At 45.8% G+C, this 22,352-nt stretch overlaps 1 protein-coding gene across 5 annotated transcripts in view; it reads right to left on the bottom strand.

The window, feature by feature from the left end:
• Positions 1–21,575, bottom strand: part of INF2 (inverted formin 2) — a 74,761-nt gene extending 53,186 nt beyond the window's left edge. For 2 of the 5 annotated variants that reach the window (XM_040412471.1, XM_040412474.1), the window contains exon 1: positions 21,227–21,574. In XM_040412471.1, coding sequence (XP_040268405.1) covers positions 21,227–21,253 — 27 coding nt within the window. In that variant the 5' untranslated portion in view covers positions 21,254–21,574. Of the gene's footprint in view, positions 1–21,226 lie in introns of all 5 variants that reach the window. The other 3 variants (XM_040412472.1, XM_040412473.1, XM_040412476.1) reach the window with 3 other exon arrangements.
• Positions 21,576–22,352: the final 777 nt, after the last annotated feature.

The following is a 22,352-nucleotide window of genomic DNA, read 5'->3' as shown; positions in this document are numbered from 1 at the left end:
GGTTCTGTGCACCTCTATTGTACAGAGCCACGGGGTTCTGTGCACCTCCATTGTACAGAGCCACGGGGTCCTGTGCACCTCCATTGTACAGAGCCTCGGGGTCCTGTGCACCTCCATTGTACAGAGCCACGGGGTCCTGTGCACCTCCATTGTACAGAGCCACGGGGTCCTGTGCACCTCCATTGTACCGAGCCACGGGGTCCTGTGCACCTCCATTGTACAGAGCCACGGGGTCCTGTGCACCTCCATTGTACAGAGCCACGGGGTCCTGTGCACCTCCATTGTACAGAGCCACGGGGTCCTGTGCACCTCCATTGTACAGAGCCACGGGGTCCTGTGCACCTCCATTGTACAGAGCCACGGGGTCCTGTGCACCTCCATTGTACAGAGCCACGGGGTCCTGTGCACCTCCATTGTACAGAGCCACGGGGTCCTGTGCACCTCCATTGTACAGAGCCACGGGGTCCTGTGCACCTCCATTGTACAGAGCCACGGGGTCCTGTGCACCTCCATTGTACAGAGCCACCGGGATTCCTTGTGCCATTGAACAATGCTGATAAGTTGCGCCACAAAAGGTATACGACTACACTGCGACATGTGTTGAGCGACATTCAAGTCACAGTAATGTTGCACGACAATTTTTATAATCACAGTCTATGGTGTAAGGCTGCGACTGCTACATGGCAGTCAGACAAAAATCCAACTTGGATGCAGCTTGTCGCAGTGCGACACCATAAACCATCATTAAAAAATTGTCACGCAACACATGTCGTCGCGTAGACGCACCCTACTTCAAAACTTTTTCTATTTATGTAGGCGCAGTGGAAAACTCTGCTGATTTTTGCGCAGCATAGCGTTTTCCACTGCAAAATCTATTTCCCTTTGAATTGAATGGAGAGATTATCATGCAGGAAATCCACAACAAAATCTGCACCAGAATTCACACCAAAAAAGGGCTGTACCCTTAAAGGGGCAGTCCAGGATTTTACTATTGATGGCCTATCAATTAGTGTTGAGCGAATTGAAGCATCAAGTGGAATTCGATCTGAAGTTTAGGAAAAATTCAATTCGCAATGAATCCGAATTTCTTCGTGCTTCGATCTGGCCGCTACACGTCTTACAAAGTGAAAGTAAGAAGGGGAAAGGAACAAGAGACCACCCATAGTGCTGTGCAGACAGCCAATAGGCAGCTAGCCAGCCCCTGTGAGGTCACAGCCCTTTAATAGCCTCATCCTTCGCAGTTTCTGCAATTTCACAGTAAGCTCAGCATAGGGAGAGACATGACATGCGCTAGGGACAGTGTTGCCAAATGATTTTAATTGTGGAATATTGGAAGGAGGGAGACTACAGGGACAGCATAGGGAGAGTATAGGGAGACTGCAAGGACAGTAATCGGAAACTAAAGGGATCTATAGGTAGGAGACAGCGCACTTTGCATCAATCCCTGTGTAGGCCACAGAGCCATGTAAACAGTGTCCTCATTGTTTAATAGATAAGCAATTCTATTGATTCTCAAATTGGGGTGAATAAGCTGTCTACGTTTACTGTTAGTGGGGTGCCCACATTGACATTGAATAACTTATTTTACATATACAGTTAGTGTTACAGTACAGTATGTCTGACAGACAGGTGCCAATGCCCTCCAAAGGAACGGACAGTGGCAAAACTGTTAATGGAGCCTGCAGAAGAAGAGGAAGGGGGGCGGGGGTTGTAGCAGCAGCAGTCTCAGCAACAGGCCAGAACTGCCACTGTCATCCAGCGGTCGTTTTTTTCTTTTGATTTAGGACTGTTGTGGCCTGCACGACAATGCACACATCCATATACTGTATGTGACCTGCCTGTCATACTGACGCACAGTAAGGGCTCATGCACACGACCGTATGTATTTTGCAGTCCGCAAAAACTACGGATCACATCCGCGCGCATTCCGTATTTTGCGGAACGGAACAGCTGGCCCCTAATAGAACAGTCCTATGCTTTTTCGTTATGCGGCCAATAATAGGACATGTTCTATTTTTTGGAGGAACGGACATGCAGACATACAGAAACGGAATTCACACAGAATAACTTGCTTTTTTTTTTTTCTGGAACCATTGAAAAGAATGGTTCCACATACGGGCCGCTAAAAAAAACTGAACGGACACGGAAAGAAAATGCGTTCATGTGCATGAGCCCTAACTGTTTCCCTACCAGAAAGGACTAGCTATACATGTTGCTTCACTGCACAGTGATGTACACTGAGATGCACTCTCCCTGCAGGCCAGGATATAGCCGATTTAACGCGCTTCGTCACAACTTAATTCGGAACGTAGCACATTTTTGGGAAAAATTCTGCAAAGTATCCGAATAGAATTTTTGAGAACTTCGCTCATCTCTACTATCAATTTCTGTTCGGAGAGCGCCAACACCCTGCATCCACACCGATCACCTTTCCAGTGACAGCCACACAGTGCCATTGGTTGTGTAGTGGACAGAGCCTGTTACTGCAGCGTTACTGACTACACGGTGGCTGGAGCTATGTAGTTTCAGCACTGCTACGGAACAGCTTATCAGCAGGGGTGTGAGATGTTGGATCCCTGACAAATCGGATATTGGTGTCCTATACTGAGGAGACCCCTTTAAGCTGGACATACATTTTAGATCATCGGAAACAAAGGATGGGCACGTCAGGGCCTGGCAGACGCTTATCTCCCCTTCCTATGGCAGCAGGCATACACCCTGGACCATCCTAAGTAGGCATGTTTAAGGGGTCTTCGGGGGGCAGCTGCCTTGTTTATGTCCAGGCCCTGTAGTTAGAAATCGGCAAGGTCCGAGTATCATGGGAAAACGTGACTGCTTTCTTTCAAGAACAGTGCTACACCTGTCCACAGGTCATATGTGGTATTGCAGCTCAGCCCCATTTTCTTCCATGGAGCTGAACTGCAATACCCAACACAACCCACGGACAGACGTGACGCTATTTATATAAGAAAGCAGCCATGTTTTCCTAATCCTGGAAAACCCCTTTAAGATCCGGTCTTAGTTTGAGGGCTCATGCACACGACCGTTGTTGTTTTGCGGTCCGTTTTTCCGTATCTGAGTTTTTTTTTCTCTCTGATTTAAGTCCTTTTCCGTTCCGTTATTCCACAAAACATATCCGTATGGTTTCCGTATGTGATTCGTTTTTTATGGATCGGAAACAGTAACTTATTAAATCACCAAACACACGAGCAATATGGGCTGGGCATAGCATTTCTACAGTATGGATCCGCAAAATACGGGTGCGTTCCGTATATTTTGCAGACCCATTAACTTGGACCGTGATTTGCGGACAAAATTAGGACATGCGCTACTTTTTTGAGGAACGGAAACGGAATGCACACCGAGTACCTTCCGTTGTTTTGCGGACCCATTGAAGTGAATGGTTCTGCATACAGTCCGCAAAAAAAATAAAAAATGGAGCAAAAGCAGAAACAAAATACGTTTGTGTGCATGAGCCCTAAACCTGATGCGATTTCGCGTGTTGTGACTCAGTACGGTATCATACTACAGGGTTGCAGTACATTCTGGTCCATGTCTCAGTAATTTGGAGTAGCAAAAAAATTTCAACAACCTCAGATTTTTTGCAAATCTAAATCACCTGTTAACATGCGCCCCCTACCTGCCAACAGCAGCAGCGACATGCAGTATGACCGTCACTGCGATATGCAATTATCACCATGCATGGAGCCTGGGCCCCACAAATGCAATGTCTGATCAGGGGCCAGCAGAATGTGATTAGTGTGTGACTGGAGAAAGCAGATCTGCAGGTGATCGGCTCCTTAATGACCCCACAGGTAGTATCACTGACCGTCAACCTGTCCTCCACCAGATCTCTCATTTCCTATCCAAGCCTCCTACTAAAAATAATGCATCTTCTCCTGGTTTTTAGTTTTCCCATGAACTTTACCGTATCCAGAACCATAAACTCACCGCCGCAGATCTTTTTGTATTGGGGCTCAAGAAGAAGACCGCTTGGAAATCCCTGGTCCTGCAGGCTCCGCTGTCCTGCAAGCTCAATGACTCAAGGAGATCACAGCAAACACCATTTAAAGAGCCATTTTATGACAAGGGAGGTGCACAGTCGGGATCATTACAGCTCAGGTAACATCTTAGCTTTATTTTCCTATTAAACGCAGGTGTTGTAGCGATATGGAGTGCAGAGGGGGCAGTAAGGCTAGGTCTACATAACGACATTTGTCGCGCAATTACATTGCAACATTTTGTGGCACTAATGTCGCGCGACAATTTTTATAATGGCAGTCTATGGTTTTGTAATGCAACATGCAACATGCAACATGCAACATGCTGCGACTGCGACGCAACAGTCGCAGAAAAATCCATCTCGAATGGATTATTTGCGACTGTTGCGTCGCAGTCGCATGTTGCAGTGCGACACCATAGACTGCCATTATAACAATTGTCGCGTGACAATAGTGCAACAAAATGTCGCGTGACAAATGTTGTCGTAGCCTAAGGCTACTTTCACACTCGCGTTTTTGATGAATCCGGCAGGGCTCATTATTATCTTACTTATCTTTAACATAGCCAAGACGGATCCGTCACAAACTCCATTGGAAGTCAATAGGGGACGAATCCGTTTTCTATTGTTTCAGAGAAAACGGATCCGTCCTCGTTTGTGGGTCATGATGACGCATCCGTCTTGTTCCACATCCCATGACGGAAAGAAAACCGCAGCTTGCTGTGGTTTGCTCTCCGGTATGTGAACGCAACTGGACGTAACGGAATTCATTTTTGGAGTGTTCCATTTCGTTCAGAATCCTTTGACGGATCTCGATACCGGAAAAAGAGAAACGCTAGTGTGAAAGTAGCCTTACACCCAATGCCCCTCTGCTCCATAAGACGACCACATGTATTTTGAGGTCCGCAAACTGCAGATCCATAAAATAGGAATACTGGCTGTCTGCATGCCGCACTTTCCTTGCTCCCTGTTATATAAATGCCTATTCGTGTCCGTAAAATGGACAAGAATGGGAATGTTCTATAATATGCTGAATGGCCAGATGGATGACATCTGTGTGCTGTCCACGGTTTTAGCAGAACTATAAAAATGCGGATCAGATGCAGACCAAAACAATGGGTATGTGCATGTGTGCTGTACGTGTTCGCCACGGACAGCACACGTACCCATTCATTTTATTGTGTGTATTCACGCATCAGTGTTATACCACTGTCCGTGGCTTCGTGTTTATAGCGCGGATGAATGCTCCATGTTGTCCGTTTTTATGGATCCATCACGCCTATTATAGTCTATGTGTCCATGAAAACCGCGGATGCAACACGGATGCCATCCGTGTTTCATGGATCATTAGGAGTAGATGCTTTGAAAATTATTTTTCAGCTGTGCAGTGTCCGTGAAACACGGATGACACATGGACCGCGAAAACTAAAGGCATTCCGTTATGCATTCAGTCATAGATGTGCGTTATGGTCCGTGGTAACGGAAACCATAACGCAATTCTGCTTTTACCAGTAAACTAATCGCAAATGAATTTCCAAAATATGAAATTCGCTCATCTCTAGTTCTAATAGCCGCCCTATGAGTTGTCATCCAGCTTTCTCTGATATAACGAAGGCTCTGTATTGTATACGTTGGGGAAGATTTATCAAAACTGGAGTAAAGGAAGAATGGCTTAGTTGCCCCTAGCAACCAGATTCCATATTTCATTTCCCAAAGGAGCTCTGAAAAATGAAAAGTGGAATCTGGTTGCTAGGGGCAACTAAGCCATTTTTCCTTAACACCAGTGTTTATAAATGTGCCCCATTGGATGCTCAGTAGTTATATGGCCAATAGAGGCCTGTGACGGATGCCCAAAGTCTCTCGTCTCACTACTGTGTGGTTGGAACGTAGACCTAATTTAAGATTTTATTTATTATTATATTGCCTCCATTGGGTGCATGGAGCCATGTGGATACATTTTCTTATATGCTTGCAATGTAGGGCTCCAACGCTGTGTGCATTGGGCCTAAGGCTAGGTCTACACCACAACATGTGGGCGCGCGACACACAGGGCACAACTACACTGCAACATTTGTCGCACGACAATTTTTATAATGATAGTCTATGGTGTCGCACTGTTCCAGCAGGGGGCAGTCTTGCACTTCTGCGATCGGCGAGGCTAATTTCACACTTTGTGCTTATTGGATCCAAAAGGTTGTTCCGGCAGAGGAATAGCCTGCTGGAGTTCACTGGATCCAGACTAGCCGGATACCGCCGTTCAGCGCCAGACCCTATTAACTATAATGGGATCTGGCCGGTTTCCAGCATGAGCACCCGGTTTCAGCCGGACAAAAAAACGCTTTATGCACCGGTCTGATCCCGTGAACTCCGACAGGCTGTTATGTGCCGGGACAGCCTGCCCGATCTGATAAATACAAGTATGAAACTAGCCTAAAGGTGGGTTTATACTGTCTGAGCAGATTATCAGGGATGAACGTTTCTATGTTCCCGGTAATCCGCCTGTTTAAAGATACAGAAGATCACGTGATGATCGAGCGAAACGTTCGTACATTGGGAAAAGTCGTTGATGCAGACAAGTAAATCATAATTTCCGGTCAGCAGATCGTGTGGTCTAAAGAGCTGCCCAGAAACAATGCAGCTGTACGAGGACGACCAGTAGCAATATCCATCACTCGTCTTCATACTGTGGAGGTGATCGCTGCATGTAACCACAGCGCTTCACCTCCACTGAATGAGCAGCCAATTGTTGGGAGGGAACCATTCCTTCCCGAAAATTGGCAGCTAGTTGGAGCGTGTAAATCCAACTTTAGTCCTGGGCCACCTTCTGGTTTGTGCAAGATGGAAGCAGATGAGACCATAAGGTAGTATCATCATCCACAATTGAATTCCAGGAGACATGGTAACAATGATGTTGGGTTTGCATCCCCCATACAACTCGCTGGGATGCCTGATCCTGTTGTTTAGGCCTCCTGCACACGAACGGGTGCACCCCACGGGCCACAATGCACGAACACAGACCGTGGAGCAGCCGCAGCAAATCGCGGACCCATTCACTTTAATGACGATCCGGCCGTTCCGCAGAAAGATAGGACATGTTCTATCTTTCTGCGGAACGGAAGTACGGGACGACACCCCACGGAAGCACCCTGTAGTGGTTCCGGGCTTCTGTTCCGCAACATTCCGCATCTCTGGATTTGTGGACCCATTGAAGTGAAGGCAAAGGCGGCCCCTTGTTGCCCCCCCCCCATGTGGCAGTAATGCCCCTTTAGCGCCTTCCATAAATTAAGGATGTCCTTTTCACAGTAGTGGCGCCCTTTACAATATTCATGTCTCATCACAATAGAATGTCCCCCAGGCAGAAATACTGTCCATAGTGATGCCCCCCTCTGTAATTGTCACCTATCCCTGTTCCCATGATGAATGGAGCACATTATTTAGGAGAGCATCCCCCAGCGGATGTCGGCATATAGTTGCATTCATCTAGGTTATACTTTTTGTCTGGCCCTGAGAAGCTCGTGCCTGTGACTCTGCTTCCGCTACTAGAGCAATGACTGAGATACCCGATCCTAGACTAAGGCCTCGGGCACATTGGCATGTTTTGGCTCTAGGTTGTACAGAGTTGTAATAGGGATTGGGATAAGACCTCTATTATATGTAAGCATATGGGTGATTCTTCTGTTGGATTATGTGTACATCTATCAGAATTACAATAAGTAACAACTATATATAGATAACACAGGATCCACCTTTCACAATAGTTGATGAACACAGCTCACCCCCTCCTCCTCCCTGCACAATGACCCCTCCACAGGTCACAGAGCATGTCTATAACACTATCAGAAAAAAACGTTGCATGCTTCTATATGGAATTAGAGGTACAGTATAGGCTCATAGGTTTCTCTGGGTGTGGCAGTACAGATCCGGCTGCATGAGCCTTTAGACATAATTTTGATGGAGTCTTGTTCTCTTTTTGGAAATCATTTCCCAGCTTCTAGTACATCACACATGCTCATAAAACAAGCCGAATCTTGAAGAGTACATTAAATTACATCTTGCATCTGCCGTTCTACTTTAATTAGATTTCCTCTGCTTCTGCCAGTACAATCTCATGGAGAACCTGTCAGCAGTGTCGGATAAATGCTGGTTTAGGCTACATGCACACGACCGTTGTTTTAATCCGCATCCGAGCCTCCGTTTTTGCAGTTCGGATGCGGACCCATTCACTTCAATGGGGCCGCAAAAGATGCGGACAGCACTCCGTGTGATGTCCGCATCCGTTGTTTCGTTCCGTGGTCCGCAAACAAAAATATAACCTGTCCTATTCTTGCCTGTTTTGCGGACAAGAATGGGCAGTTATATCAACGGCTGTCCGTGCCGTTCCGCAAATTGCCGAACGCACACGGTAGCCATCCGTGTTTTGTGGATCCGCAATTTGCAGACCGCAAAACACACAACGGTCGTGTGCCTGTAGCCTTAGGCCTATTGCACACGACCGTATGTCTTTTTCAGTGTTTTGCGGTCCGTTTTAAACGGATCCGTTGTTCCGTTTTTTGTTTCCGTTGTGTTTCCGTTCCGTTTTTCCGTTCCGTTTTTCCGTATGGCAAATACAGTATACAGTAATTTCATAGAAAAAAATGGGCTGGGCATAACATTTTCAATAGATGGATCCGCAAAAAAACGGAACGGATACGGAAGACATACGGATGCACTTCCGTATGCATTCCGTTTTTTTGCGGACCCATAGACTTTAATGGAGCCACGGAACGTGATTTGCGGCCAAATATAGGACATGTTCTATGTTAAAACGGAACGGAAAAACGGAAAAACGGAAACGGAATGCATACGGAGTACATTCCGTTTTTTTTGCGGACCCATTGAAATCAATGGTTCCGTATACGGACCGCAAAAAACGGCCAGTAAACGGGAAAAAAAAAACGGCCGTGTGAAAGAGGCCTTAGACAGTTACTGTATGTAGATTTCATCTGAGGGCAAAATGTGGCATTTCCTTCATTGGGTAAACTAATATTTAAAGTAGAATGCTGGGCGGCATGACGTAGCTACGTGGGCGTGTCGCGCGTCCGCTTCAGGCGCCTCTCCCCCGCTCGCCTGCTCACCCCCTATCCTCGGCGTCCGGCGTGGCGCCCCGTGCTGAATTCGGGTCCACGATGTGCAGGGGAATCGGTACTTGCGCTGATGCTGTCAGAGGTCCCTAGGAGTGTGCCGTGAGGAAACCCGGTGGAGCGGGATCGAGTGTCGGGAGTCAGAGAGCCAGAGTGCAGCTCCCAAGCCGGACTGACACTGAGACACCGGGGTCATGGACCGGCCTACCTCCGTAATGGATGCTGGAGGAGCGTTCCTGTAGTGCTGCATTTGGAAAAGCTGCCCCACGGCGGATTCCTTAAGGGGGGACGCTTGGGGGCCGAATCGCCTGCAGGTGGCCTGTCATTCATCTATTCTGGCCAGTAGGCTGAAGATTGGTGAGAGTCTTCCCCTGTGTGTTACTAACATGCACCTTACCCGCGTAACCCACTAACTTATAAATCTATAATCAGAGTGTGTGCGGGATAGGGTATAAGCGGGAGACTGATTGGTCCTCCCCTAGGACATATATAACATACTAACTTGCTGGAACATATATAAGTGGCTCCCTTTTTTCTCTTGTGAACTCTACTTGACATCTGGTGGTACAATACTGCCGCTACAATATTGCAGTCTAATGGATTGACCATTGGTTGACTCTCTAACACTTGCGGCTAAGGACTACGATTGCAGGGGTCTCTGTCGTTATCCCCATCTGTCCCAAGTGTTCCTCCCACATATAGGTGTTCCAGGATTGCGTGCATCCTTGTGGGACGGTGGTTCTTTGGTTCTACGTCAAAGCTCTCACTTGATTATTCTAACCCGCATGATTGATGTTTTACCTTGCCTCTTCCCTGCCCATCGCAAAGGTCCCTGAGGGGGGTGTTGCCGGCAGTAGAGTCTGGCGTAAAGTGACATTCGATATATACACCATGGGTGGACAATTGGGGGGAGGCGATAGCTTGGAAATCGATGTTTTATGTCAATGTCTACTGTCAAGTGTTAACAGTAATTCCCTGATAACTATCTATGTGAATTTTTTGCGGATGTCCAGCGGTTGTAAATATAATTTCAGTCCGCGGGGTTGAGAATTTTGGTCCCCTTGCAGCTTTTCCCACTCTGGGACTTTGATATATTGTATAGATTTTAGGATAAGGGACTTGGTAAGAATATGCTGCCGAAATATAGTAGGGAGTCTGTGGGCACAGCGTCACCAAAAGCGGGGGCTGGAAGCAGCCCACAAGCCAGAATGCAGAAATATCTGAAATCCCCAACATAAAAGTCTAGAGGGGGGGGGAAAAAAACTCGAGATCTAGTAGAGGGTGTAAAGGATCCACCGCGGCGGATGGAGAACACAACCGTAAAGTCGGAGGAATTTGACATAGATCGTTTAGACATTATAGATAGGAAGCTGGTGGACATATTGGGGGTAGTACAGTGATAGATATTGCTACTACCGTGAACGCGGTACAGACCGACATCACCCTAATCAGAGATGATATGAATAAAATCAGGGCTGCGGTTGTCGCTATGGGGCAGTGGACGACTCCCTTACAAAGTTAAAACGTAATGAATGACAAAGTCTTAACATGGATCGTACGAGGGCTAGGGGATAAAACAAAGCGGATTATTGTGTTCGACTTGATTTCTCGACATCTCCCCGCAATTGTGGCATTGCTGGAAACCCAGGGAAAACACCTGCCCCATAAGCATAATGCTGCAGAAAGTATGGAATAAGATAAAGTCTATTTTGAAGGTTACATATGCCTTAGATTTTACCCCGCTCTTGGATAATATCTTTTTAAATGAGTTCCTGGCCCTAAATGAAAATAATTACTGGAGTCGGAGAGGGATCACGATGGTGTCACACATTTGCACAGCAGGTAAACTAAAACCCATATCGGAAATATTTCACGAGACCCCAATTACGGTTTTAAATCGTTATAGATATGCTCAACTTACGCATGCACTTGCACACACGCGGAACAAAATTTCGCAAAAGACCTCCACGCACTCCCTTTTAGTTTTTTGCTACACGTCATATGGTAAAAAAATTTAAGTCTCACAAATATATGCTAGATTACAAAAGGATTTACTTACGGTCACAAAATTTAACAGCGCTGGAAAATGGGAAGCGGATTTAGGGATATTCAACTTATTTCAGTGGCGTGAAGTATATCAAAATATTAAAAAGGCCTCCCTCTCTAGTCAACATCGGCTGATACAGTTTAAAATTGTACATCGGCTATATTATACTCCGGAACTTCTCTCTAAAATGTACAAGAATAAAGAGAAAGAATTCTGTTGTCTGAAGTGTCTTTGTCCGGAGGCTGGATATATTCATATGTTATGGAGTTGTCCGGTTATCAACAACTTCTGGCAAAGTATATTTCAGGCAATAAGGTCAAGAGCCACGACTAAACTTTCTCCCACGATGGAACTCGCCATACTTGGCATATTTACCCCTGAGAGCAAATACAAGCTTTCAAAAGGTGAACATCTTCGCTGGTTGAAGGGGCTTTTATTGGCTAAGGTTTTAATTCTCAGGAATTGGGTGACGGATAAGGCCCCAACCTTGCTAGAATGGGAAAGATACATGCGCAGAGTAAAGGAATTTGAGCGCATCAAACTTAAAGGGGGAAAACAACGGATTCTATGGGAGGGGATCTGGCTGGAGTGGGATTGATAAGGGTGGCACGGAAGGAATTGCCCACGTACATACGGTAGGAAAGGTGTGAATTGTATGACTGCATACGAATTGATGGAGTAGTCCAGAATGTCGGTGGGAGTCGCCCACTGCCCTTGTGTCAACCGTGGCGGGGCTCGGGTGGGTGTGGGGTAGGGGGGTGGTAATATGGGGGTGGGGTAGGGGGGTGGTAATATGGGAGGGGGGAGACCAGCATTAACATTCCTTTTTTTGTATTGTTTTTTGGTCTACTAGGTTAATTGACATTTCAATGTTGCAGTTTTATGTATCTCTCTGCGGTGTTAAAACCCGCAAGTTTATTATGCAGATTTTGTTCCTTTTGTATATGTCATTGTCCTCCTTCTGAGTAAACAATTAAGAAAAATTAAAAAATATATATTTAAAGTAGAACCCTCCCCAGTAGTTGGCTCCTCGGTAGGCCCACCCTACAGCCACAAGGAGTAGGACTATGCCCCCTTTAGTTGCATTGTTCACACAGGTTTAGGTTGTTCATGGTAACAAAAAAACTGAAAGTGACCTACTTTAACCTAGCTTCGGAAGAGGTTGTCCTTTGAGGGACCTCATGGGCCTCATTATTGGGTCACAGCTTGGGCCTACCAAAAAATCACTTAAAGCAAGCTCCTGAGTACCAGTACAAAACCTGTGTCATACATAATACCAATGTCTTATGTGGCAGAGGGGCATTCGGACCACCACAGGCACCAAAGCCTGGGTGAAACTGCTACCACTGCACTTCCTATAACTGCACCCCAAATCACTTGGTTCTCCGGCTGTCTTACAGGACATAATCTACCTATGCAAAGGTTATCAAGGGCGCAGGGTATACCCCTCTATTACATGAAGGCCAACTCTTTGTATCCTAGCAAGAGATTTTCATCTTCTTCATTGGTTCTCCAAAGAGATGAATTGAACAAATCGGCTTTGTTCGTCTTGTATCTTGATCCCAGTGACTGAGTGCCAAAGTGGACGGTCCTATCGGTGATTGACAGCTATCTCTTAGAGGGCAGGCTGTCAGTCACTGATAGGACCGCTCACATGACCACCGACAGGTCCCCTCTAACAGTCCATTTGCATTGGGATTCTAAGGAGATCTGGATAGTAGTATAACGTCTTCAGGCTTCTAATAACATCCCGAATTCCCAATGTAATCCGTATGCCTAGAACTCGTAGATAAGTGATGGTGAGCATCATGGGTTGAAGCACCGACATGTTCAGGCTGCCACCCCAGCAAATTCTTGAAATAGATGTTATTATTATGCAGTTCTGATAGCATCATCAGTACAAGCAAATGTAGCGCTGTGGATACCAGAGCACATGCAAGACTACTATCCATATATGCATAGTGCTCTATAGTGACTTACTGCATGTGTGATCATACATGCAGAAAATGATTTGGAATACATTAACTATGATATCATATTGGGCTGTCTGACATGCTAGGGAGTCACCACCATAACCTAAAGCTCTGGAGTCTAAATGCAACCTTTCTAGCAGACACTCCTTCTAGCATGTGCCATTTATAATATTGGGTCTTTGTATGCGTCAGAGGGAGCTTTGAGGCACCAGGGCCACCAGAGCCGCAGGTTGAAGACTTCTAGACCACAATATGTTCTACTGCAGGGATGTCACACTCCTGGTCCTCCCACTGTTGCAAACCTACAACTTCCATCAGGTCCAAACAGCCAACAGGTATTGGGGCATGCTGGGAGTTGTAGTTTAGCAACAGCCGGAGGGCTGTGAGTTAGACCTCTCTGGTCTACTGACTCATTTGAAGTGAAGCTGGAGCCATATAGGAATGTTTCCAATATGATGTAATTGCCAGCTATGCAATTTCCCTTTGTTTTTAGGTGATAAAGTATAGCTGACAGTTCATTTATTTTTTCATGTGCAGAGTGATTTTGTTTTGTCAATATACTTTATTAGAGAATTATGTTAATTATTAATAAACAACCTGTAAAGTGTTCCCTTAGCAGCACTCTGAGTGTTGGTAAGGAAATTCTATCTTCAGCATCTACTGAATGGTAAAGATGGGTACCTGTAAGATGCAAAGGCAGGCTTCTCAGCCTGCCTCTCCTCTCCCTGCCCGAGCTGCTACCTCCCGACATATTAGTTTTTTGTAAAATGTGTTACATGCTTCTCTGCATATTTCATCTGCTGCCAGCAATGCTCCCCTCTATCTTCCCAGGACACCGCTTGTTTAACGACTGGGGTTGCAGGGATCAGCGCTGACAGAAAGTGTACAGAAAAATATTACAATTACTGTCAGCACTGACTGCTGCAGCCCCGCTTCTCTCCCTTTCTTTGCAGCACTAAGCGGAGACATGCGGGGAAGATAGAGGGGAGCATTGCTGGCAGCAGATGAAATATGCAGAGAAGCATGTAACATTAGTTTTTAGTAAAATGTATGTCGGGAGGTAGCAGCTTAGGCAGGGAGAGGAGAGGCAGGCTGAGAAGCCTGCCTTTGCATCTTACAGATACCTGTCGTTAATTTAATAATCATAACCCTTTTTTTTATTATTATAAAGGTCAATATATAAAAACTTTTATTAGACAAACACTGTCATTGCCCTTTCACAGGAAAAATGAGATAACTGAAATGACTGTTACACCATAAGACAGAACTAGGATTGCTGCTCTTGTTTTTCTGCGTGCCGGTTTCATTAGATGCGCTGCTGTATGTGTCATTGGACAGACATCATGTTATATTGTTTCTTTACAATAAACAGGACTTGTACAATGCCGCCTGTTTCCTTTTGAATGGATCAGATGCAAACAGACCTCGCACATGGTGCAAGCAGATAACACGTCAGTAAAACCACACACTCATGTGGCAATGTGTATGGGATTCTTCATTGGAGATTGGCAGGGAGCTGAATTTTCCAGGATACTGCCCTATTACATGCGCTAGATATACAGTACAAAGGTTTCCACATAAAAGTGTGAAGATTAACTTGTATCATGAAAGCATCAAGAGCTAAACGGACAACATTGGCCAAGTGTCCTCCTTGTTTGGCAAACCATCAAATTCCTAGTAATTCCATGTGCACCGAGGTGTAGAGGGCGCCTGGCGTAAAAGTTTAGCTTGAGTCCTCCTTGTGTTCCCACCACCTGTGACAAAACCAAAATTTTACCCTGTGTACATAGCGTACACACATGTATGCCAACATCTGGGTAGGCAAATTCAGGGCACTTAACCCCTTAAGGGTACATCAATCCCCCCCCCCCCCCCCCGTTTTTTTTTGCCTCTCTTCCAAGAGCCATAACTATTTTGCTTTTCCTTTCACGTAGCTGTATGAGGGCTTGTGGTTTTTTTTGTTTGTTTTTTTGAGACGAGTTGTATTTTTTATAATGGCACCATTCAATAATAACAAATATTAATGGGATAGAAATGGAAAATGAAACTGAATTCTGGCCTAATTTACGAGTTTTGTCTTTATGACATTGACTGGGTGGTGAAAAGGAAATGTTACCTTCATACCGTGGGTCAGTTTGATTAAAGTGATACCATATTGATACAATTTTTGCAATATTTTAATTTAAAAAAAAATCTGACACCCATAACTTTTAAAAAATATTTCTGTCTATGGAACAGGGTGCTATGTTTAAAACCCCTATGTACAGCGGATGTTACAAATGGGCTAAGCTGTGCCCTATCCCTTTCCAAATCTGACAGGGAACACCCACTTGTGGGTGGGGTGTGCCTAAACCCCACCATTTTCAAGCTGTGACTTGACCTTTACAAGTTCGGGTTCGTTGTTCGGGCGGTGCATGAATTCCATTATGGATCCCGTTATAACGGAACAGGTAGACGGAATGCAAAACGCAAGTCTTTAAAAGGCATTCTGTTTTGATCCGTCCTAATAGAAGTCTATGGCCAAGAATAACGGATCCGCCTGGTTTCCGTTATACAGGACGGAAAACAAAGTATGACGGATCAAAGCGGAAATCCTCTTAAGGGCTTCCGTTTTGCATTCCGTCTACCAATTCCGTTATATTTCGTCATAATGGAATCCATAACGGAATTCCTAGAGCACCCGTACAACAAACCCGAACCTGTAAAGGTCGGGTTCGCTCTTCCCTATGCACACAGGCTGTGGCAATTCTGCCATTGTGCCGTTTCTAATGAAACCTTTTTCTGCCTTGATTTTCCCAAATTGCAAGACCTCTAAATAAATCCAGACTCCGCACCGGAACTTGAAATTAATTCCTAATCCAGACCAGACCCAGCTTTAGCTGCTTTTTTTTATTTTTAGTTTTTTATCTGACTTATTTCAGGTCGCCTATTCTGGAATATTAGCTTTGGGGCTGAGATTGGCTGCAGTTTGACCCAAATTCGAGAGGACCTGTCGCCTCTCCTGACATGTCTGTTTTAGTAACTACTTGCCCACGCACCGCCATGATTTTCCAACTCTGATATAGTGCCTACAAACAATGTTTGTAGGCAGGGGTGCACCTACCCTTTCTGCTGCCTGAAACGAAAACTGAAACGGCGCCCCCCCCCCCCCTCCCCATATGCCAATTTCTTAACCTAACCCGTTTGCAACAATGAAAGCGCTTAATGCCCATGGCCCTTCTCTGCTGCCCCCCTCTTGCCCCTTCCTGATGCTGCCTGAGGCGATCACCTCATTGGTGGTGCACCCCTGTTTGTAGGCACTATATCAGAGTTGGAAAATCATGGCGGAACGTGGTAACAATGCTCTTAAAAAAATTCACATGAAGTCAAAACATGTCCACCTAGCTAGTGGTGTCTATGTGTCACTCAGGTTTGAGAAGGTCTGAAAGAATATCTGCACATTAGTGATCTGACAGCATCTTTTGGTTTCACTTTGTCTGTGTGTTGCTGGTATGTCCACACCTCCTGTTCAGGTGTGGATCATGTGACCTTCACCTTTAGTCACTCCTTGCTCTGGATAGCTTAATTTGGTTTTTGGAAGAGCTGGAGTGTGGTTCGTGATGAAGTCCTGTTCGTCCATCATCCATCAGCCTCTGAAGTTAAGTGTTCCGCTTGTTGTGTTTTGTATTCCCCCCCCCCCCCACCTTTGTTGTTTACTAGGCCTCAGCGAGACGCTGGTTCCTTCACCAGGGAAGGAGCAGGTTGTCTCTGCCTGGTCATTACTATTAGGGCAACTGAGGGCCACCAGGGTTTTCTAGGTTCCTGTGTATGGGCATTTCTGCCATCGAGAGGTGCCCATACTGATAGGAGTTAGGGCCAGGAGCAGGGTTTTATAGGTGGTGACCCTTTTCCTTCCCTAGCGGTGAGGCCTAGTGTCTTTTCCCTTCTTGTTGCCCTTTGGTGTTCTCCCCTACAACATCTGTGACACTATGGTGCCATTCTGGATCACATATAGTGGTCTCCCCAGCATAGCCGGCCACCATTTACCTTCTCGTTGCCACCCTGCAGTAAAATACAGCAGCCTAGTGTAATGTATAAAGAGTGGGCAGCCGGCCGCTGACTCATGGAGGAAATCCAGCGGATGACAATAGCATCTACATAGGAAGTCGATGTCTGTGGGTCACTCCTCTGGAGGCTCTATGATGAGTATGTGCTTGTGCTGACTAATATGCTGTTAAGTACTCCAGCCCCACCCTGACAAAGCTGTACTTGTGTTATCCAGAACACATCTGTAATCCCAAGAGAAATCCATCCTGTGTCTCCAGGGCATCGTTTCTTCATTCATGGATTTATGTCCCTTGTTGTGTTTTTGATAAATGTAACTCTCATGCGTCCTTCAGAAAGCTCACAGGGGATGCTGAGGGATTAACCGCTGTGTGGCATATCTAGGGAATTTAGCCAAACCAGAAATTCCTCCAGCAGGATGAAGCACCCATCTGTAGACAGACGATTTAGGCCTCTTTCACACGGGCGTCACTTGTGAGGGCCGAATAGGATGCGGGTGCGTCGCGGGAAAATGTGCGATATTTTTTTTTTATTTTATTTTTATTTTTTTATGCGTTTTGCAGGCGCGTGAGAAAAATCTGCATGTTTGGTACCCAGACCCGAACCCGGACTTCTTCACAGAAGTTCGGGTTTGGAATCGGTGTTGTGTAGATTTTATTTTCCCTTTATAGCATGGTTATAAGGGAAAATAATAGCATTCTGAATACAGAACTGCTCTGCAGTTACTTACAATGTGATACAAAAGCTTCACATGACATGAGGATTCTTGCCTCTCTCTCTGTCGGTTCTGTCTTTCTTGAGGATCAGAAGATATATGAAGAATGGCAGGTGATCTGATTCTTTACCATCCTCCTTGTCGGGATTGTAGCCAAACCTTCCTTCACCTCGGGCAAAGATTCAGTATGCTGCCCTAGCTCTGTATCTAAATTCCCTGGGCAAAACAGAGTGCCATGTTAGCGTCCCCTGGCACCCACACCCAGCCTCCCCAGCTGTGCCCCTGACGTGGCAGTCAACTTCCAAAATTATAAGCATGTCTTTCTCATGTGCACCCTACTCTGGTTCTGCCAAATGGAGAAGCACAGCCGGCTGTCTCCTAGGTTATGTCATTTGGAATTTTGGAAACTTCTTAATCTTTTCGAGTCCGTTTTTCAAAATTTTTTTTTTTCCATCTCCTCCTCTTGCTCCTCGCTCTGGAACTTCCCAGACTTAATAGATACTTGTGAATACACAAAGCAGAGCGCACATACCGACCCGAGTGATTTTAACTCCTTCATTGCCCAAAAAAGAAACAAAAAAAATCTTCTTTGAGTTCCTCTTTTCTTTGATATTGCCCGGGGGTTGTCTGTCTTATAAAACCCATTTTCAGATATTGTGTTAGGGCATTTCTACGTTAAAGGGTTTTTCTGAGACTTTTCTACTGGTGACCTATTCCCTGGATAGGGGATCAGTATGTGATTGATGGGGGGTCCGACACCCTGGACCCCTGCCGATCTGCTCCATTTCCTCACGACGGGCCACCTGCCGCCACCTTGCTTGAAGATCTCGGCTGAAATTCTGTGCGCAGAGACGTATGACGTCACCACGCTGCGCAAGATTTCGCGCCAGACCTTCTAGCAAGATGGCGGCAGCTGGCCTGTCGCGAGGAAATATATATATTTTTTAACTTTTACACTCTTATATATATATCAGAGGCTGCGGTCCTGTATGAACGTGCCATCTGAGGGGTACAATGGCGGGGGGCAGTGGAATCGGCCCTCCCTGTCTTTGCACCCTCTACTTACAAAGAAATGCGCTTTGTGACAAAGTAATTAATCATGAAGCGGATTTTTTTTTGCAAAATTCATTGAAGCAGCTCATCTCTAGTTAGTCATAAGGACAAGGCGCAGCTTGGCCCAATTGACGTGAACGGCGTTGTGCTTGGTGAGTTGAAAGAAGACTGAGGAGCTACTGCCTCAGCTGATCGGCGGGGGTCACGGGTGTCGGACCCCCCACTGATCAGATACTGATGACCTATCCAGAGTATAGTTCATCGGTAGAAAACCCCTTAGAGATTTCAGACCTCCACCAGTTGGAGTGGAGAGCAATTGCCAAGAGCATCTATCTTGAAAGGTGATCGCTGAGGATCCCAGTAGCAGGATTTCCTATTTTCCTATTACTCAATTCAGCTTCTTTTTATTTATTTTTTACTTGCGTCTGTTCCTAGGAAAGCTGCCAATAGAAACAGCTTTCTGCAGAGCATCGGCAATAGTGTAGCTACAGGGAAAGTGTATTGTTAGCTGCCAGGGGAGGAAGGAGACTGATTCTGTCCAGAGCTAACACCCAGCAGTACAGACTTGCAGTAGCACCAAGTGGGGACATGTATTCAAGCAAACCTTGATTTAAAAAAAAATAATATATATATATATTTTTTTTTTTTATGCTTTCAGGACTTTGATATTAAACTGATTCATGGGATCGCCCCTTCAAATACTCCTGATAATAATTATCTGTGGTATTGGACTGTCCAGTAGAAATATAAAGCAAGGTCCCATTGGCATGTCATTTAATGTAATGGGCACATAAGGAAGTTTAGAGTAACAGTGCTATAATATTGCCCACATTATGATGCCATATAGTGAATAAATAATACCCCCATACAGTGTTTACTTAGCTATGTGTTCACTTTATTGCACTGTTAAGACCAAAATGATAGTGCTATGTATTGCAGAAATTATAACCCCTTACAGTTCATAAACAATACCACCATATAGCGTGTCTACAAAAGAGCGGTAAAATGGACTGTAAATAAGGCTAGGTTCACATCTCCATTTTGTAAATCCAGTAGTCTGCTCTGGCAGAGGAACAAACTACCGTAGTGAACGTATCCGAAATTGCTGGGCACTGCCGGATATCCATTAACTATAATGGGATCTGGCGGGTTTCCGTCATAAGCGTCCACTTTCTGCTTGAAAAATACTGCTAAATGCAACTACCGTAAATAAACGGAGCCCAAGACCGATGTAGTGCACAAATTATTACACTATACAGTTCATAAATACCACCATACAGTGCAGTGCACACATTTTATAACACCATACACTTCATAAATAATACCACCACACAGCGTCTACCAAACAGTGCTGTACCGCAAACACATTACGAAGACCGTGCATTGCACAAATGATAACACAATACGCCTCATAAATAATACCACCATGTAGTGTCTGCATAACAGTGCTGTACAGCAAACACAGTCCGAAGACACCATACGCCTCCTAAATAATACCACCATGTAGTGTCTGCATAACAGTGCTGTACAGCAAACACAGTCCGAAGACACCATACGCCTCCTAAATAATACCGCAGCGGGTACTGTAATGCGAGTTTACAACTAAATGGGGCCTGTGTGGTGCAGTTGCTCTTTTTGTCCACGGTGTAATCTGGCCGCATCTCAAATGCTGAGCGTGCATGTGCGTAAGTGAAATCACCGAAAACATCTAAAATCGGCTAATTCCCTATGTACTACAACATTTACTCGCAAACCAACTCTAACGGACGCTTCTTATTTTTTTTTTTAGGTGGCAAGTAGATTATTTAACCCATCGTTATCCTCCTCCCAAGACCTTTCCAACCATTTCCCAAACTTTTTAGCCAAACTCTTCAAAGTTTTCAACCTGCCCTGCTCTATACACCAGACTGCATCCACACCCTTCTCTTAAGAGACTCTTCCCTTCCCACCTCCTCTCTGAGCATCCCGTACCATCCCTGTCTCCAGCCGCCCCCCGACCCTAACGTCAGACGTAGCAGAGCCCAGTCTGTCGCCTTTGCGCTTAACAGTGTTATTAAATGCAGCCACGAAGCATCGAAGGACGCGTTTAGCTCTGCTACCTCCGCGCCATCAGAACCCGAATGTTTATTTACCCTATAATTGGACTTTGCACGCCAAACATCGCCAAATCCTGAAATGACGAACGTCAGGAACTTGGAACCGGCATAAGAAAGCAAAGAACGTTCAATGTTTCTTGCATCCGCTAGATTGCCTCGCTCGACGAGAAGAACTTACCCCGGAGCCGCCGTCGTTTTTTTCCATCTTTGAACGAAGTTAGGTCTCGCTTATCATTCTCTTCGAAAGGAGCAATGGGTGGGGGGGTATTACGGTATCCGAAGGCGAGCTGGTCCTGATGTACTGTGCGGTTCCCTGTTCAACAAGTGACATGAGAGTGCTCTGCTGTAAGGCTCAGAGCCTGAGGAATGTATTGCACAGTGGGTGTGAGAGTGAATCATACACTGCTCGTGTCAGCAGACTGGGGAGGTCCACCCAAAGCAGCCGCTCTCCCTCCCTGCTTCCCTCTCCCTCTGCATTCCCCCCTTTTCCTCTTTGAATAGGCACAAGGAGGGTGCAATGAAAACCGTTCCTCCAAAACGAGCTAGCAAACACCTACAGATGTGTATAGGATAGGTAACGGCCTCTGTGTGTACGGCTAATCTACGCGTTTCCTACTTTTCGTTTTGCTATGGCAACTGATTGATTGCATAATAAAAAGTTCTGCAGCTTTCTCAAGAATATCAGAACGGTTTCCAAGATTTCGGCTTGCTTAGATGCTTTTTGCTTAAAGGGAACCCGTCACCGGGATTTTGTGTATAGAGCTGGGGACGTGGGCTGCTAGATGGCCGCTAGCACATCCGCAATACCCAGTCCCCATAGCTCTGTGTGCTTTTATTGTGTAAAAAAAAACAACAACGATTTGATGCATATTCAGATTAACCTGAGATGTGTCCTGTCCCTGAGAGGAGTCCAGCGTGAAGGAGCCCAGCACCGCCCCGCATCCTCCGAATCTCCTCCTTGCTCCCTGACGTCAGAAAGCTGTAATCTCGCGATGCGCGAGCTAGCGCATGCACAGTGTCGTCATAGTGTTCCTTCTCTGTGCTGGCATCAGCTTCAGGGAACCAACTGCGCATGCACTAGCGCCCGCATTGCGAGATTACGGCTCTCTAGCTTTCTGACGTCGGGGAGCAAGAAGGAGATTCTGAGGATGCGGGGCGGTGCTGGGCTCCTTCACGCTGGACTCATCTCAGGTTCATCTGCATATGTATCAAATAGTTTTTTTACACAATAAAAGCACACAGAGCTATGGGGACTGGGTATTGCGGATGTGCTAGCGGCCATCTAGCAACCCATATCCTCAGCT

This window comes from Bufo bufo, chromosome 11 (assembly GCF_905171765.1).
Source record: "Bufo bufo chromosome 11, aBufBuf1.1, whole genome shotgun sequence".
NCBI classification, from domain to species: domain Eukaryota; kingdom Metazoa; phylum Chordata; class Amphibia; order Anura; family Bufonidae; genus Bufo; species Bufo bufo.
The sequence above is the reverse complement of the archived record's forward strand: the minus strand, read 5'-3'. Positions and strand labels throughout refer to the sequence as shown.